The sequence below is a fragment of the Apteryx rowi genome, unplaced genomic scaffold, assembly GCF_003343035.1.
Source record: "Apteryx rowi isolate R43461 unplaced genomic scaffold, aptRow1 scaffold_654, whole genome shotgun sequence".
Taxonomy (NCBI): domain Eukaryota; kingdom Metazoa; phylum Chordata; class Aves; order Apterygiformes; family Apterygidae; genus Apteryx; species Apteryx rowi.
The window spans coordinates 385,698-404,864 of NW_020450932.1; the positions used below are offsets into that span (position 1 = coordinate 385,698).

General features: G+C 36.6%; 1 protein-coding gene across 1 annotated transcript in view; it reads right to left on the bottom strand.

Annotated features, from left to right (window-relative positions):
• The window catches only part of KIDINS220 (kinase D interacting substrate 220), an 88,190-nt gene that overhangs the window by 23,743 nt on the left and 45,280 nt on the right, over nucleotides 1-19,167 (bottom strand). The window contains exons 23-24 of the mRNA XM_026084908.1: nucleotides 3,313-3,491; nucleotides 624-850 (exon numbers count right to left, since the gene is read on the bottom strand). Of these exons, the coding sequence (XP_025940693.1) occupies nucleotides 624-850; nucleotides 3,313-3,491 (406 nt within the window). The remainder of the gene's footprint in view (nucleotides 1-623; nucleotides 851-3,312; nucleotides 3,492-19,167) is intronic.

Consider the following 19,167-nt stretch of genomic DNA (forward strand, 5'->3'; position numbering starts at 1 on the left):
CTAATATTGTTTAAACTCAATCCCACTATACAGTAAACCATTAATTCAATTTTAAAGTGAACCATGCCTAGAACTATGTTTTCTGAGGCCCACAAATAACTGCATAAAAAAATCAAAAAAATGTATAGTTTATGCAATCTATGTTGTTTCCTTTAAACTAGTCCAACACTGTTTGGTGGAAAGGATTAACTCAATAGAATAACTCAAAGAAAGAGACAAAACAGAAGACATGTCTAGATACACTSTGTTGATGTAGCTCCCCACTTTTGTATGTTTTAACTTGTTTTATGTGACTAACAGAAAGACAGGCTTCTGAGCAACTCTATGTGAGCGATGGTGCAAAGCTTACCACAGAAAAATTTAAGAAAACTTGTTGTCTCAGCATTTAATATTGTCTCAAACAGATCATTTTTCCCCCCTGTGTAATTCATACTTCTGATGCAATGTATCACATATCTCTACATAAGACTACAGCAAGGGATAATCATTATTTTGAAATTTACCAACTTTTGGTCTTTTTTTTCTAAATATAATTTGTATGGCTTTTTTAATATTTTATAGATGACATTTGAGATATTACAAGATTAAATAATAAGAATGTGAATTAATACTCAAATATTTACCCGATTGTAGAATGGATGCTGAGGTCCTGTCATACCACTATAGTAACTGCTATGAGGTTGCGGTGATAAAACTCCGTTATTGAAAGGTCCATTAAAAGAGGTTGTTGAAGAGCAAGCTGAAGAAGGCTGGCTGAACAGAGATGTTCCTCTAGCAGGGGCCTCATGTAGAGGCAATGTGGGATAAGGAAGTCCTCCAATATTTATTTGATCTCTTGCAGCACGAACATCTGAAAAATACAAAGGTTAAAAAAAAATGTTACCATCAAATGCTTGAAACAGTTTTGACTTGTTTGCCAATTCATTACAGTACCTTTTTGTGTATTTAATTCTAAGAAGAAGGCCATATGTCACTTCCAACTGCTTAGCTGTTCTTTCTTGAGCATTACATCTACACGGCCATCTTTAGAAGCACTGGGACAAATCATTGCATAAATTTACATTAAACATTAAACTCCTCTAAATGTTCTCTCTCAGGAGATAGTATAAAGCTTTGGAAAAGTCTTACAACAGAGGTAATGAGAACAAAAAAATGTAAATTTTTGCAAGACCAAAGTTTAATAAGTGTTTTGCAATGATTCAGAACATCCCCTTCAATAGCCTTATGATAGTAAAACTATGATACATCAAGCTTTTAAAATGGCTGAAGACTGTGGAAGGCTCATTTGTAGCGATTTATTCTCCAGAATTAGACCTGAAAATAATCAGTACGCTTTGATCATAAAACTGAGTTCTGCTGTGATGTTGTTCTTAGCAACTTTCTGCATTATGTTTTTCATTTTACAGCAAATTCCTCTAATAACCTATATGAAAGTCAAACCAGGAGAAGGAACAATAAAATACCCTGACCTCTTCCCCAAAAGATGAAGGAGATGGTAAATACATAGGTCCAAAAGCACGCCAAAACTAAACAGCTCTATCACAATTAGAAGAGTCCCACTGTAGTAACAGTGAAACTGTATGATAGCACTTGACACTACAATTCACTCAGAAAACCCAGTGTTATTGGACTGATTGGACAAGACCCAGTGTATTACCACTCTGGATCTAAGAAAGGATAGTCACAAGTCCCAAACCAAATGGGAGGAGTTATGGGAACACATCATGCCAAGTATGGTTCTGATGGTAAGAAKGTCTGATGTGGTATTCGGACATGCACTGTTTATAAACAGATTAACGAGACAGCTTGTGAACAAAGTTAGGCTGTCCCAAATACACCTGTAGCAGCTATTAAATGCAGAGAAGGAAGTATAAAAAAACATATATTTATTAATTTGAATTGTTGATCTGAATGCAGATCCCACCTAAAGCACTGACAGTCATATGAAAGACTCAAAGGAATCCTATTTTAAATTTAAGATTCTATTTTTCTTCAAAGCTGCAGGAACCCTAAACAGGTAGAAACGTTAGCATGCCTTAGCCTTACTCCAGACCCAAAAGCAATTCCAGGCAAATAAGGCGAATAAGACCAGGCAAACAGTGCCATACTGTGGGTCACATCAATCCAGAGCAGCAGTCAACAGTGACAACATTTAATGTTGAGCAGAGTGTTTTTGCAGAACAGAACACATCTGAACCTGACATCAATTTTTGAGACTACAAATGAAGAACACTTTGTCCTAGGAGCAATTTCAGTACCATATTAAAGCAACCTATAAAGTACCTAAGAGGTAACAGCTACAAAGGCATCTAGTGGGAGATACATCAAATAGATGTTTCATTTTGTTTCACTGACTCCAGTCCTAAATCATCTCATTGATCATTTGATGCTATTCAAAATTCTTAGCAAYGACCCAGAAGTAAACTTGCATCTCTACTAATAAAATCACTGTGTGATTCGAAGACAGCACTTGTACAGAAAAAGTAGAGTTGTACTCATTTCAAGTAAAATGTGTTTTAATGAATCACATGGCAAAATTAAATATTTTTGCGAACAGTAATTCAGGCCATAACAGTGGAATGCCTGAAGCATTTATCTCAAAGCTTGAGACTGAACAAAATGTAATGGTAAAAGGAGATATTTGATAATGAAAGATGTTTGATAAATTCTAATGAAATTTTTGGCTGTATAAGCATAAAAGTATTTGGGTAGCAACAGGAGAAGATTTAGCTCTGCTCCACTTTCTGAAGTAGATGTTAAACTGGAAAGGTTACAGAAGTGAAACAAAACATTCTGGGGCAGAAGGAAATGTATTTTAGTGAGAAACATGAAAAGCTAAGTCTGTTCAAATTATACAAAAAGTATAATGCATGAATCATCACAAGTAGTAACACCAGCTATTTAAAGGGCTCTTAAATCTAGCAGAGACAAAATATAAGAACCTAGGGATAAAAACTGAAACCTAATAATTGTGTTTTTTTTTTTAACCAGTGTGGGGACTAAAATAAACCAACAAAAAGTATTGGTTTTCCCCATCTGCTAAAGCAGTCTTCAAATCGAAAATAGAGGATTGCCCCCTCGAAAATAGATGCTTTAGTCTACTATTGATTTGGCCTCTACAGCAAAGCTACTCAGTGAAACTGACTGGCCTGTTACTGAAGTTAAATCAAATGATCGGAAGGTCCCTTCTGGCTTCAAGCATACGAACTGATGAAGAAATCAGGATTCTGTACAACATGCTAAGTAGCTCTACCTAAAACAAAAAGAAATAATACAATCTGACATTTTCCATTTATTTAAAAATATACCCACCTGCAATGATTTCTCGTAGCTTGGGATCTAAATTTACAGTACATGGCAAAAAGGTTTTTACATCACGTGCTATTAGAACAGGCGTTCGCGAAGATAAAAATACTTCAAAGTTCCGTATGTCTCCATCAATTTCCAGTAGAGGTTCAACATCTTTCGTTGTAGGAATATTCTTTGAAATTCTGAAAAAATAAGTGATCAGATAAGTCTCAAATAAACCACATTTACCAGAGTATGACTTCCATTTGCAAAGTGATGTTCTATGGAAAAAGACAATCCAATAAAGTTGCATCCATTCTACCTGTTTTCTGGAAAATAAAGAGAACGTGTGAAAATTTGCACTGTCTGCAGAAAGAACAATTTAACTTTTTCAAAAATGAAAAGACACAGACTTCCAAGTAATCCTGTCTAATTGCATGCTTCAGAGAAATCTCAAAGAAACCATATGGAAAATTAAAATCAGATCAGGAATTTATAGATTGGTAGCATCAAATTCAAAGTAAGGGGAAGTAACCATGTTTAAACATTAACCTCAAAGATTCATTCTAATTCTGGTACCCAATTCAGAAATTCCATGCTTAAAAAAATAGTTTTTAAACTAGTATTTCTTGCAACAACAATGCTCAGGCATCTTAGACATGGATCAGAACCCAAATGCACAAGATTTCATGGTAAAATACATGGAAAAACAGTGTCTGCTTTCAAGCAGTTTATCTTCTAAGACAAGAAGCAACACACATACAGGCACACCTCGTTTTATCGTGCTTTGCTTTATTGCGCTTCGCAGATATTGCCTTTTATTTTATTTTATTTTATTATTTATTTATTTATTTTTACAAATTGAAGGTTTGTGGCAACCCTGCATTGAACAAGTCTATCGGCGCCATTTTTCCAACAGCATGTGCTCACTTCGTGTCTCTGTGTCACATTTTGGTAATTCTTGCAACAGTTCAAACTTTTTCATTATTATTTTATGGTGATCTGTGATCAGTGATCTTTGATGTTACTACTGTAATTGTTTTGGAGTGGCACAGACTGTACCCATATAAGACGGTGAACTTAACTGGTAAATGTTGTGTGTGTTGTGACTGCTCCATTGACCGGCCGTTCCCTCATCTCTCTCCCTCTCCTCGGGCATCCCTATTCCCTGAGACACAATAAGATTGAAATTAGGGCAACTAGTAACCCTACAGTGGCCTCTAAATGTTTGAGTGAAGTCAYACATCTCTCACTTTAATCAAAAGCTAGAAATGATGAAGCTTAGCGAGGAAGGCACATCGAGAGCCAAGAGAGGCCAACAGCTGGGCCCCTTGTGCCAAACAGCCAAGTTGTGAATGCAAAGGAAAAGTTCTGGAAGGAAATTCAAAGTGCTACTCCAGTGAACACACGCATGATAAGAAAGCAAAACAGCCCTATTGCTGATATGGAGAAAGTTTTAGTGGCCTGGATAGAAGATCAAACCAGCCACAACATTCCCTTAAGCCAAAGCCGAATCCAGAGCAAGGCTCTAACTCTCTTCAATTCTGTGAAGGCTGAGAGAGGCGAGGAAGCTGCAGAAGAAAAGTTTGAAGCTGGCAGAGGTTGGTTCATGAGGTTTAAGGAAAGAAGCCGTCTCCATAACATAAAAGTGTAAGGCGAAGCAGCAAGTGCTGATGTAGAAGCTGCAGCAAGTTATCCAGAGATCTAGCTAAGAGAACTGATGAAGGTGGCTACACTAAACACAGATTTTCAATGTAGACGAAACTGCCTTCTATTGGAAGAAGATGCCATCTAGGACTTTCATAGCTAGAGAAGTCAATGCCTGGCTTCAAAGCTTCAAAGGACAGGCTGACTCTCTTGTTAAGGGCTAATGCAGCTGGTGACTTTAAGTTGAAGCCAATGYTCACTTACCATTCCAAAAATCCTAGGGCCCTTAAGAATTATGCTCAATCTACTCTGCCTGTGCTCTATAAATGGAACAACAAAGCCTGGATGACAGCACATCTGTTTACAACATGGTTTACTGAATATTAAGCCCACTGTTGAGACCYGCTGCTCAGAAAAAAAAGATTCCTTTCAAAATATTACTGCTCATTGACAATGCACCTGGTCACCTAAGAGCTCTGATGGAGATGTACAACGAGATTAATGTTGTTTTCATGCCTACTAACAACATCCATTCTGCAGCCCATGGATCAAGGAGTCATTTTGAGTTTCACGTCTTATTATTTAAGAAATACCTTTCGTAAGGCTGTAGCTGCCATAGATAGTGATTCCTCTGATGGTTCTGAGCAAAGTAAGTTAAAAACCTTCTGGAAAGGTTTCACTATTCTAGATGCCATTAAGAACATTCATGATTCATGGGAGGAGGTCAAAATATCAACATTAACAGGAGTTTGGAAAAAGTTGATTCCAACCCTCATGGATGACTTGGAGTGGTTCAAGACTTCAGTGGAGGAAGTAACTGCAGATGTGGTGGAAATAGCAAGAGAATTACAATTAGAAGTGGAATTAGATGTGACTGAATTGCTGCAATCTCGTGATAAAACTTTAATGGATGAGGAGTTGCTTCTTATGGATGAGCAAAGAAAGTGGTTTCTTGAGATGGAATCTACTCCTGGTGAAGATGCTGTGAACATTGTTGAAATGACAACAAAGGATTTAGAAGATTACATAAACTTAGTTGATAAAGCAGCAGCAGGGTTTGAGAGGACTGACTCCAATTTTGAAAGAAGTTCTATTGTGGGTAAAATGCTATCAAACAGCATTGCATGCTACAGAGAAATCCTTCATGAAAGGAAGAGTCAACGATGAGGCAAACTTCATTGCTGTCTTATTTTAAGAAATTGCCACAGCCACCCCAGCCTTCAGCAACCACCACCCTGATCAGTCAGCAGCCATCAACATCAAGGCAAGACCCTCCATCAGCAAAAAGATTACAACTTACTGAAGGCTCAGATAATGGTTAGCATTTTTTAAGCAATAAAGTATTTTTTAATTAAGGTATGAACAGTGGGTTTTTTCAGACATAATGCTGTTGCACACTTAATAGATTACAGTATAGTGTAAACATAACTTTTATATGCACTGGGAAACCAAAAAATTTGTGCGACTCGCTTTATTGTAATATCCACTTTATTGCGGTGGTCTGGAACCAAACCCACAATATCTCCCAGGTATGCCTGTACAGAGAATGACAAAATGATGAGACAATCAGTATGATGAACAGTTGATGCATTATGACTACTGTCAAGCAATATGGTATTTTTTGTAAGCACTAGTGTAAAGGAGAGTTTTATGGAGAAACAAGGAGAGGGATTAAATGTTAGCTTTGCAGAAGTTTATGGAAAGCTCCTACCAAATCTAAACAAGCAATGGCAGCTAACATCATGAGTCAAGTGAGTGAACCTATCTCATTTGATATTTCACCTCATAGTATCATGACTGGTATCTGGTCTCATAGCAAATAAGAAATGATAATCTAAACGGATTATTATTAAAATGAAGAAAAGTTTCTCACAGCTGGTATAATAAAAGTGGAAACTGCCAGTGAAAGAATACACTGAGAAAGGCTGACATGGTTATTGAAATGACTAGAAAGTCATGGTGACAGCATATTACACAGATACTAGTGAGGTAACCACTATGTATTTAAAGTAAATATAGAAAAAAGTTATGAATATAAATATACACATACATATACATACAATATGAATGATGAACCTCACTAATTAATGGCTTTTCCCAGTGTTGTATTAAGATCACAACTCCATGAGAAGGGATGGCTTAAAAATTTCACTCTCGTGCTCCTGCCCATTTCTGTTGCTCATCATTGATATTGACTTGTAGACTGCTCTGTGAGCTGCTTTAACTTGCTAACACCACGCAGAAGTTAACATCGCAAACAGAGAGGGAAAAGTTTTCTCTGTTTTCTGAACAGTTAAGGCAGCTAAGGCAATTGCCAACGCYGTCCTCAGGGAAAAAGAGAGGAAGGACTGAAATGCATTGAAGGGAGTACGAAAGAGGAAGGAGGAATAGGGATGGAAAGGGAAGAACACAACATTAGATATGTTCAGTAACCTATCAAATTGCAGTCAAGACTCTCTTACATTAAAAAGACACATACTTGTGTGTCTAAGAAAATAAACCATGGCAGGGTTTTTTTTTTCAAATTCTGGTCATAACTGATTTGTATTTTTAATGTGGCTAATGAGGTTGGTCTAGCATTAGCTGAATGAGCTTATTTTCACAATTCATTAGCTTAAAAGCGCTAATATTATTTCATTTTTTTTATCTCCATAAAAACTAGAATTTTACATACCATGGATTATTCCAGACACAACATCAGATTTACACAGTATTTAGTATTTATTATTAAGAGATACAAAAAGAACTGAGGATTAAAACTAAACATTTGAGGTAAGTGCAACTCTTTTACAATAAAAATGTATTTCAAGTATGTTCTAATCTTTCAAACTTCTACACTGTACTAAAAGCAGCATTAACATATTCCTATAAATTTTACCTGACTTTAAAGAAAGTAATGGAATGGACTCAGTACCTAACAAATGGAGACTACTGCCATACCATATTGTTATAAGTAGTATCTACAAATAACTTTATGCACATTTCCCTATGCTGGAGAAGTAACAAACCCAAGGCATAAAATTAGGTGCAGCCTATTCTAACTAAAGTTCTGATCCTGCAAAACACTATAAACTGCATTAAATCTTTTGGATAGTAGTAGGATTATTCACTGAAGGAAAGTTCAACACAAGGAAAGAAAAGGCTTCACGGGCTTCAGCCTTGAGAGAATAAAAGGTGGTGTTTCTTTAGTAAGAGAAACTTAAGACTCAGGAAGTGGGTTACAATTTCAAAGAATGAAAACAGTTCATTCTCCAATAGTGTTAAGAAAAAAAAACACTACCAATAGGAGCTAACAGTGATCTTCACCTCGAGGAGTGAATCATAAAAAGATAAAAGAGAAATCTAATAAAACTTGTATATTCAACAAAATCTGAGAACTATCTACTCTACACTAATTTTTAACTACTAACTTAGGTTCTTCCGTTTTGCCTTACATACAACTACAACGAATCTGATCAGAAGCCTATGGATGTCTTTAATCAAACATCATAAATTAAAAAAACCCTCTAATGGACATGTTAGTTATGCATATTTACTTTGGTATTCTAGACATGAAGGTTTAAACTGGCAAAATGAAAACTAAGTCAGGGACTGAAGAGTTAAAGAGCAGCCTACTTCAACATTTAAATCTACAAAATAAAATGCCAAAAGAAAATGTGACATAGATTTAAATAAAACACACAGCTGATGAATCACATGAAACAAATTAGCTTCATTTTAATGCCAGTTCTGCTTAAGCCTGAATGTGAACAGTGTTCTGAATATGATGAACAATACTACTGTTCAGAAGCCAATAGCTCACTGCTGGTTTACACATTGAAGCCTGTATTCTAACCTCCTGAGCTCAATGCCTTAAACTATGTTGCTGAATGAAATATTTATGTAAATGATAATTTTCTGGCAAGGAGCCACAAAAATCATATGTGCCTGTGCTTCAGATTAAAAAAATAAATAAAAAAAAAGAAGAAACAAAAGAGAAAAGGTTAGTATGTAAAGCAGTTTAGGAGCTACTTTTTCTAAAATATTATGAATACCCTGTTCTTACTTGGGGTTGGATTTTTCTCAGGCAGAAAATTACTCTTTAAATCACAATCATCAAAAACTGTCAGTGTTACAGTGTCTGTTTCCATGAGAAACTATTTGTATTTAAAAGGAATGGGTCCAGAACAGAACCTTACAGTGACAGAATAGAATCTTAAAAATTTCATTCCATTATTCATCATGCATTCTTTCCATAAGCAGCTAAAATTAAAAACTGATTTCTGTGTGACTTAAGTTATACTCCAACATTGATGAATTATTTCTGGCTTTTTCTTTTTTCCTCATATTTAGATGGAACTGCCTGTGTTTCAGTTTGTGCCTGTTGCCTTGTGTCCTATCACTGGGCACCACTGAAAAGAGTCTGGCCCCWTCCTCTTGACATCCTTCCTTCAGATACTTATACACATTGATAAGATCCCCTCTTAACCTTCTCTTCTCCAGGCTGAACAGGCCCAGCTCTCTCAGCCTTTCCTCAGAGGAGAGATGCTCCAGTCCCTCCATCATCTTCATAGCCTTTCACTGGACTCTCTCCAGGCATGTCTCTCTTGTACTGGGGAGCCCAGAACTGGACGCAGTACTCCAGATGGGGTCTCACCAGGGCTGAGTAGAGGGGGAGGATCACCTCCCTCCACCTGCTGGCAACACTCTTCCTGATGCACCCCAGCATACCATTGGCCTTCTTGGCCACAAGGGCACATTGCTGCCTCACGCTTAACTTGGTGTCCACCAGCACTCCCAGGTCCTTCTCMGCAGAGCTGCTTTCCAGCAGGTCAACCCCCAACCTGTACTGSTGCMTGGGGTTATTCCTCCCCAGGTGCAGGACCCTGCACTTSCCTTTGTTGAACTTCAYGAGGTTCCTCTCYGCCCASCTCTCCAGCCTGTCCAGGTCTCTCTGAATGGCAGCACAGCCCTTTGGTGTATTGGCCACTCCTCCCAGTTTGGTATCATCAGCAAACTTGGAGGCTGCGGGTGCACTCTGTGCCTTCATCCAGGTCATTGATGAAGAAGTTGAACAGACTTGGACCTAGTATTGATCCTGGGGAACACTGCTAGCTACAGGCCTCCAGCTAGACTCTGCACCGCTGATCACAACTCTCTGAGCTCTGCCATTCAGCTAGTTCTCAATCCACCTCACTGTCTGCTCATCCAGCCCACGCTTCCTGAGCTTGTCTATGAGGATGTTATGGGAGACAGTGTCAAAAGCCTTACTGAAGTCAAGGTAGACAACATCCACTGCTCTCCCCTCATCTACCCAGCCAGTCATTCCATCATAGAAGGCTATCAGATTGGTTAAGCATGATTTCCCCTTGGTGAATCCATGTTGACTACTCCTCATCACCTTCTTTTCCTCCACATGCTCAGAGATGACATCCAGGATGAGCTGTTCCATCACCTTTCCAGGGATGGAGGTGACTGATTTGACCTCCTGACATGACCGTGAACCTGCCTCGTGGCTACAGACTTGCCTGGCAAGTGCTGGGCTGTTTACTGACCCTGCAATTGAACCTGCTCTGCTCTTCTTGTTTGGGTAGCGTGGGACTTGTTCATGGGGACAATGCCCTGCCTGCCTTGCTATCACCCTCTGCTCTCACCTTGCCTTTTGCCTTGTGGAGCAGCCTACCCTTGCTGCGCCCCAACAGGTTGAAGGTTGACTTTTCTATCAGTTCTCAGGCTCTAAAGGGCCATTCTCCCTGCTCTTCCAAAYCTCTTCCTGAAGGAGGAAACAAAGAAATTCTACGAGTTGGTCTTTGCATACCTAGAGCTCTTACTTTCTCACGTGTTTTACAGCAGCAAGTAACTATGGGGACAAGAGTCATTTAACTTTTGAATTCCATAGAAAACAGGCTTAATTAATAACATTAAATAATTTAATAATAATTAGAGCAACAAAAGGCATAAGTTGTCATGTTTTATCTATCATATTTAAAATTTTCTCTCAATACAGTTTAAAACAAAAATGTAACTTTAAACAATGAAATAATTTTGTATTAAAAATGATACAAAAACTTTTTTTGAACATCGATGCTTAGAAACAGGAAACTGGAAAATTTGGACTACAKTATTCTGCAATGTAATAAAAATTTTTGATGCTTAGCAACCTGATAATGAGGCATCTGATCTTCAATATCTGGTAATATGATATCAATAACAATGTTTTGCTGTAAGTTATTTACCCTATCCCTCTAATACCTGCACAGAATAATTGCAAATAGTGCATCTGCATGCATAAGGGTGTATTTCTTCCTGATTAAAAACTCTGACAAAAAACACTTCAGAAAATTTACAGCACTATCAATGTATCAAAAATACTGCTGTAAATATTTTTCCAAGCTGAAGTTTGTAGCAAGCAGTTTGGATACTCAAAAAGAATGTTTGCTCATAGATACACATTTGCATAAAACAGAAAGAAAAAGCCATCACGCACTCAATACTAAAAAATAAAATGAATCAATGTTTCGTCTTAATAAAGACAAGAAAAAGCAAAGCTATGGTTTGATATAGCTATCTCAACGAAAGTTATAAACCCCACAATGCATATTAAATAGTACAGAAACTTCACTGAACAGATGCAATAGCTGTTTAAAAACTCCTCCTATTACAGTAGGTATCAGGAGATCTCTCTTTGCAAAACTGGCTCTAACCAATCCAAGTAACAGTAGATAAAACACCCCTTCTCAGTGTTGCGACTTTTGATCATTTTGGAAAGAAAAAGCATTTTGATCCTTAGATTGATGTTTATTAAACCAGTCTCCCATACGCAATATCATGCTCTGCCACTAAGCCATTTTATAAAAATTGATAATTTGACTTTCTAGGATATTCCCTACACCAGCACTCATTATCATTAAAAAAAAGTGTTAATACAGTTACAAATGCCTGGATTCACTCACAGCTTTACAGTGGCATTTGAATTAAGGCAAAAGAATTAGAAAAAGAAACATTCATTATACAGAAGAAAAAGTGGCAAAATGGAGTAGCATGAAAGAATCTAAGGACAGCTAAACACTGATCTGTAATCAAAAAAGTAATTACGTCTCATAACTGGTAAGTCCARCAAGATCACTCACACAAGTAAAATACAGATAGAACACCAGAATACTTTATTAGTCTGTTTCTGATATTTACATCATTGAATGTCAGTTACAAAGTAATATGACTGGATGCAGGGATTCTTTTAGTCAATACCTTCAGCTGCAGGACCACAGAAATTCAATAAATACTTGCAGGTCTTATAGCAATTAGATATCACCACGGTCCACCCTAGTCTCCCCTAGAAGATACTATTCCAGGGCTGTAACATCAGGGCATACAGTTAAACCTCAGGACCAGGCTAAAGGGCAGCCCTCCTCCATATGTCCCTGGCAAAAACCTTGTTCACAAAAGCCCAAGTTCCATTTCCCAGAATAAGCTGTACACCAATCTGTCAATCTGTTATAAATCCTATCCAGAAATGGAGAGCAAAAAAATAAACTTGCTATACGACATTAACTTTTATAGGTTAATAACCAAAGGAAAGTCAACCAGGACCAAAGAAATTTTACTTCCTTTACACAGTTCATCATCTGGACTACCTAATCTGTTCCTTCACCTTGCCCTTCTGAAGCAGCCTCCTATGACAGAACTGACCTACTGAGGCAAATTTATTGTATGGGTATCTGAACAAGTCATTGAAAGGAATACTAGAGCATCAACTTCAACAGCACCTGATACCCCATGTTACTGCTCACTTGGTATGCTTTTACACCAGAGTAAGAGGCAAGTATTTTCAGAATATGAAGCAAGTATTTTGTCTCCTCTTTTTTTCTTGACAAAGATGTCCAGCAGACACAGAAGGCAATGTATTATCCCCAATTTTATTTGGCAACTTTACTGATTCCTAAAAAGTACAGAAGTCATATGAATCAACTTAAACAGGTCAAGAATAAAAGTTTTGTTCTGGAAATTTTGTTTATGGAGTTGCTAAAATTAAGACTGCTGTACTGTGTCCTAAACTAGTTTCAATCAGCAAAGTTTGGAAGGGATTAAACTATATACATTACCATTTTGGAGATATGTCATTAATACACATTAACTCTATTTTAAGCATTTAAAGACTTATCTGGGGAGTGATTTAGAAATATGAATTATTACCCCAAGATGAATAAGAGAACCATATAAAAAAAGTTAAAAGCACTCAGAACTTCCTCTGCCTTGCTCTAATTAGCTGTTTGCTCCAATCCTTTTTCTCTCCCTAGTATCTTTTCATCTGAACTTCCTGTTTATTTGCCATGTCCTCTGGCACTTTCTTCTCTTTCTTCTCTTTTAAGCCTTGCCTCACATAGATCTATTTAGACAGTAAACAGTTTGGGAAGGAATAACCTACTACTAAATTGTCTATTAACATCAAGACCCCATGATTAGCACAACAATAAAGAACATGGTAACTTTACCTGCCCTGCTTTTTAAATAATACACAGTAAAACTGAAAAACAAAACAGGTTAAATATTCAGAAGTAATGCCTTACTGTGAGGTCTACAAGAATATTAAATTGCCTATTTAAAGAAAGTTATTTATTTAAAACTAGCCTAGCAAAGGATTATTGCAAAGAATATTATCAGAGTGATGAATGAGGGACCTTCCATAGCTTTTTCATCTTTAATTTCTATAATCATTAAAAAGCTACATTTCCTAAATTAACACATCAGTAGATTTTATACAACCTGCAAATCCCTCAAAAGTCAATTTTACCCTTTTTATTAAGAGGTATTTAAACAGTGTCAAAATTGGAATTAACGTGACAACCCTTCAGAAAAGTTATATTTCAAATGATCTTGCTCAGTTTTAACATTGCTAGAGATTTGCTGAAAACATGTAAAACAATTTTTAGAAAGAATAATTTAATAGATACTTGTCTAAAACACTGTAATGGAAAAGTAGACAGATAATGCTTATCTTCAGGTTTTATTTTATTCTTTTTCTTCTTACTTATGTATATTAACAAAAAACCTTCAAATGATTTAGACAAAAGCTTTTAGCTCAACACATAATTGCAACAAAATTACAATAATTGTACCAATTAAAATAATCCTGAATGAACAGTTTGTCATCTTAATGTTCTAATGGTTTATAGAAGGATCTACTTAATTAGCTGAAACTGCTTTCCAATGTTAGTATCAAATGTCATTTGTTAAAAGTTGAACGATTTCGAAAATAATTTAACAAAGCAATTTTACAAAACACCAAGAACCAACATTTTCTTTTCAGCTGAATAAAGCAAGCAGATGTGTCATCAAATTGCTATAAAAATAAATGAGGCTTTATATGGGGAAAAATAAATTTTACTACTAGCACTACAGAATACTATTTTCTGATTGTTTTATGAAATCAGATTTCTTTAATAATTTTTATATCACTTATATTTTGTTGCTATTTTTAGTATGCTGTAAATACATTTTCTTAAATTGAAGCAGAAAACAATGAAGTAGACATATTCAGTTCTGTGTTATATAGAAAAATGTTTTAACCTGCACAAGTTAAGTCTCCTACTTTGATTCACATAAGTTAAAATCTTTTGTGTGTGTGTGTGTGTGTGTGTGTGTGCGCGCGTGTGTGTGTGCGCGCGCGCGCTAAGCCTATCAGTAAAACACAGCACCAATGAAAGCACATTTATAGAACCCCAAATCTACATTAGTCAACTGCTGGTACATTTATAACTGAATTAGTCTTTACCAGTTTAACTTGAAAGAGAAAAAAAAAAGACAAACAGAGGATGAGGTCTCAACACTGTCTACTAACCAGAGATTAATTGTTTCTTTGGTTACCATTACTAGAGATAACTGTTTCTATGGTTACTTCCAAAAACATACAACTTTGGATTAAAAGGAGGAAAAAAAAAAAAAAGGAAATAATGCAAGCAAAATCATATCTCAATCCTGAAACTGGTAGGACAACATCTAGAACTGAAGAAATACCAACACTATTCCATGATGTGTGTATAGTTAGAACAGATGTCTCCCACAAATTATTCTTTAGAATGGTATAACAACTGTAAAAGTATTTTAAAAAAAGTACTAAGTGAACTGGTTTAGATCCTTCAGTCTTCCACAAAAAAGAATCCTGGATGAAGGAAAACGATCACACTATTCTTCTAAAGTTGGTATGTTTTGCTTTTGCAAATTGGTTTGCCATCCAATTTGATATACACCATAGGCATGCACACATGCATGTCTTTGCAAATACTTTAGCACAGAGGCTAAATTCAGCCAAAGTGATGGACAAATTATACATTGTTAAAAATAAGAAACCTAGATCTAAACCCCATGAGAAAGAGGAAAACACTTATCATGGATGTATCAACTTCCTGGGTGAATGTTCAGCCCCAATGGCATCCAGATATGGCCATTAGGCAATTCTCATGATCTATCTCCAACTTTATACTGACTCTTTTTTCCAAGGGGACCTCCACAGTAGGTAGCTAGAAGGCCATGAAGTTGTTCTGGTAGCCTCATGCCTGACTGGCAACTGATCAGAACATTTCTGCAAGCAGTCATAGGACCAGTCCCCAGCAAAAAGCACTCACTATCACTATTTTAAACACTAGAATAATATGTGAAATAGGTACTGCCACCCTTTCCCTTCCACAAGTATTTTTGTATTAAAGCAGCCTCAGCTGCTGTGTTTTGTTGCGCTGAATCTAATCTTTTTCTCCTGTTACAAACATGCTCAGAATCCATCTATTCATCCAGGCTTTTTTAAGGGCTTCAGATATAGACTCTTAAGGATCCTGAACAGGCTTAGGTGCAAGGAAAGTACCACAAGACTCAGCTTAGGCAAGTCGTTAGCAATTCTGGGCATTCACAATAGCAGAACTGGAAATGTCACACGAAATTCAGGAGAAAAATTTAGACACGTATAGTTTTTTCAAGTGTTTACAAGTTTAGGTAGTCATTTTCTGAATTGTACTTTTGAACTCAAGGGGCATAAACACGTCTTAAGTTTCGCTTTCAACTTTATAAACCTCAACACATGGAACAGTCTAAAGAGTGAAGACAGTCCAGTTTGCCTACCAACAGCTTTAAAAAAAAGTGACAGGCTTGGAAAGCTGTCATATCTCGAAGAGAACTGGCTAGCTCTCACATGCAGAAATTGTTTCACTAACCTCTTTAGATTTCACAAGGAAAAGGCCTACTGACAAGGCAGTTATGCAACTACTTAATGACTTCTAGGAACATCTTCCAACGGACAAAGTACTATAGACTTTGGTCTCTGCCATGATAAAAAGAAGGATGTAAACATAAAAATGTGTTCAGCAGATTCTCATTTAGTGAGCAAACTTAAAGAGGAAAGGGAGTGAGAAGACATTCCCCCCATACAATCAGTTTTAACAGCATAATTTGTAATGGACAAGGTGTCAACATCAAATCACTGCTTCGTGTATTCCTTAAAAAGCAGAAAATGTCAGAAAACTGAAAACAAGATGGCCAAAACTCAGAGCCCCAAACTGAAATGAAGAATCAATGTCTTCAGGGAAAAGAAATAATGACCCAGATGTCTGCCAGAATCAAAAAAAAAAAAAAAAGTTTGCTAATTTACAAGTCTGAGAGGTATCAGTTACAAACATTCAACAGAAACTTGTTTGAATCTGGCAACCTAATTCTCTGATGACTGAATTTACAGAAAGACCAGTCATTTTATTCCTATATAGACTTTTAAACATTTGGTCTTTGTAACTTCTGCAAGCCATTTTGGCATTACAAAAAAGAACTGACAGTAGGGAGACTTTACAGTAACATGGAGACCTCAGCCCAACTTAAATGTACAGGGATATTAACAGTATGCCACAATTAATAAAATGGTAAAAATAATAAAACCAGACCAGAATAAAGAGGTGGGCAATGGCAATAGTGCTGGATAATATCAAACAGGAAGGAAAACACAATATAAAAGAAATCAGAATTAGTAGTCTTACTTGGTATGAAAACATACTGCATGAAAATTCTGATGGTGTGAGATGACTTGAAAAGACAACAGATAAAAATCAAAGGAATAAGTACTGGTGCTAATAAGCATACTAAGTGGTAAGAGAAGATCCACACTGGCACAGAGAGAGGCTGGAAGTGAGAGGTTAGAAATGAGAAGATACAGCAAGTCAGGCTTAAATAATTAAATGGGTTAAGAGAAGTTTTTTGTCCAGACTAGAATGGAAGCCGACAACCCAGACTCAACATTACTTTCAAAGTTTAATAGAATTACAAAGCATGGGCTTGTTCCCCTCTACTAACGATCAAAGAATTACAGCATAGTGCCTCTACTAGTTAAGTCTGAGCAACTCCATCCATAAGGTTTGTCTGCAAAGGTATCTATGTTGCAAATAAGTCTAATTTTGTTTTTTTGAAGTATCCTAGATGTTGCCCATACAATATTCAATGGGTCTTCCCAATTCTATATAGTATGATAAAGATGTATTATTCTTGACAGAACTGTTTTTGCACTCATCAATATACTACTATCTTTCATATTCATCAATATAGTATCTATAGAAAAGCACTACGAAACTTACTTTCCCCAACAATCCTTCAAGGTAAGAATATATYAGAGTCATCTTTTTTGTGCCCTTTTTTAATAAACTGAAGCACAGATAAAGGTATATTTATTTAGTAAACAATCTGTGATACCTAGATATCAGTGTTTTTTTCAGAGCACTTCCAGGTACTGACAGCAGAATTCCCAGCTTCAGACACAGCTCCAAATGCTCAGAGCTCACTATCAGACTACAGAATCATAATCAGACTACTGTCAGAATCATAAGCTGCATACCACCTCCCAAAAGAGGCACAAACACCATCCAAATAAGGCATGAGAGAGGCGACTAGTCCAGCATCACACTGAAACTCTCTGACAAATAGTTCTGGAGCAGCTTTCAGTTGGTGTAGTTTACTTTTCCTGAAAAACTTTCCTTTATTATATGCTCTCCCATTACAACAGATGGCACTGAGACGTAAGAGAAAATGGTCTACCCTTTTACTACATAATTTGCACTACATAGCCTGCAAAATTAATTCTGGACACCAAAAAAAAAAAAAAAAAAAAAGGGGGGGGGGGGGGGCGGGGGCGGGGGGGAATAGCATAAGATCATCTAAATCATGTATCATAATACATATGTAGAGGGAAATTAACCGCAGGTGAATTTTATTCTACCATTTCCTAATGCTTGAGTACTTGATTCTTTAAATTTTACTATACTTTTTGTATGTTGTCAAAGTAATGCTTATTCTTTGGAATAATACTGAAAAACAAAGTGTCCAGGGATAAAGATCACTGACATTGTGAATAAAAGATATCCTAAGCCATGAACAACAGAACAAACTGTTCCATTAGCGCCGTTTGAACTACGCTTGTAAAACAGCTATTGTCCTAGTGCCACCTGCTGGCACAACGATGTAGCACATATAGGTACCAAGTTCAACTATTACATTGAATCACCCTTCTACAATATGGACTGTATTTATACTGAAGAGCTGGTTATCATCTGCCTCCAAAGGTACAGCAGTAAAACAACATGGGTTTTATTACTACTTGTCATATCCTCAGTGCACAAATGGAAGAACTTACATGAACGCAGTACTGGAGCAGAATCTATAAAATTATCAAAATCTATCCATGAGACCCAAAATGGGGAACCTGTTTTATAAACTAGGACACCTTAGAAAAGAGGAAGTGAAGTTCTAAAAAGCGGAACTAAAGTAAACTAATATGGAAGACGCTACCCTTCAAAGGCAAATGACTTCAAATAGTCGTGGATAAAGAATAATGATAATGTAGCAGAGATTGTTTTGGATAAAACAGAATTTTTAGGGCATCAAATAAGCCCAGAGAAGAATTCACAGACCTTTTCACATTCAACACACAGTTAACGTGGTCACCCAAAGTACTAGATGGATGAGATCTCAGTTGTGTCACTAAATCAGGGGAGCTGTGCATCTTGTTCCTTACACAGGCTCAACAGAGGTGGGTAGACATCAACTCTCTTCCTGAGCATGCAGCAACGTTAATTATTTTATGATAAATGTATTTTTTATGGTTAAATAGTCAAATAAATTCATTCTTGTAATCATTTTCATATTAAAGAGCACTATTGGTATTTTTTGCTGAAGACAGAGAACCCTGGTTGTTGGTCCTCTGTTTCCTTCTCATTGCTTATTTGGTGTCGC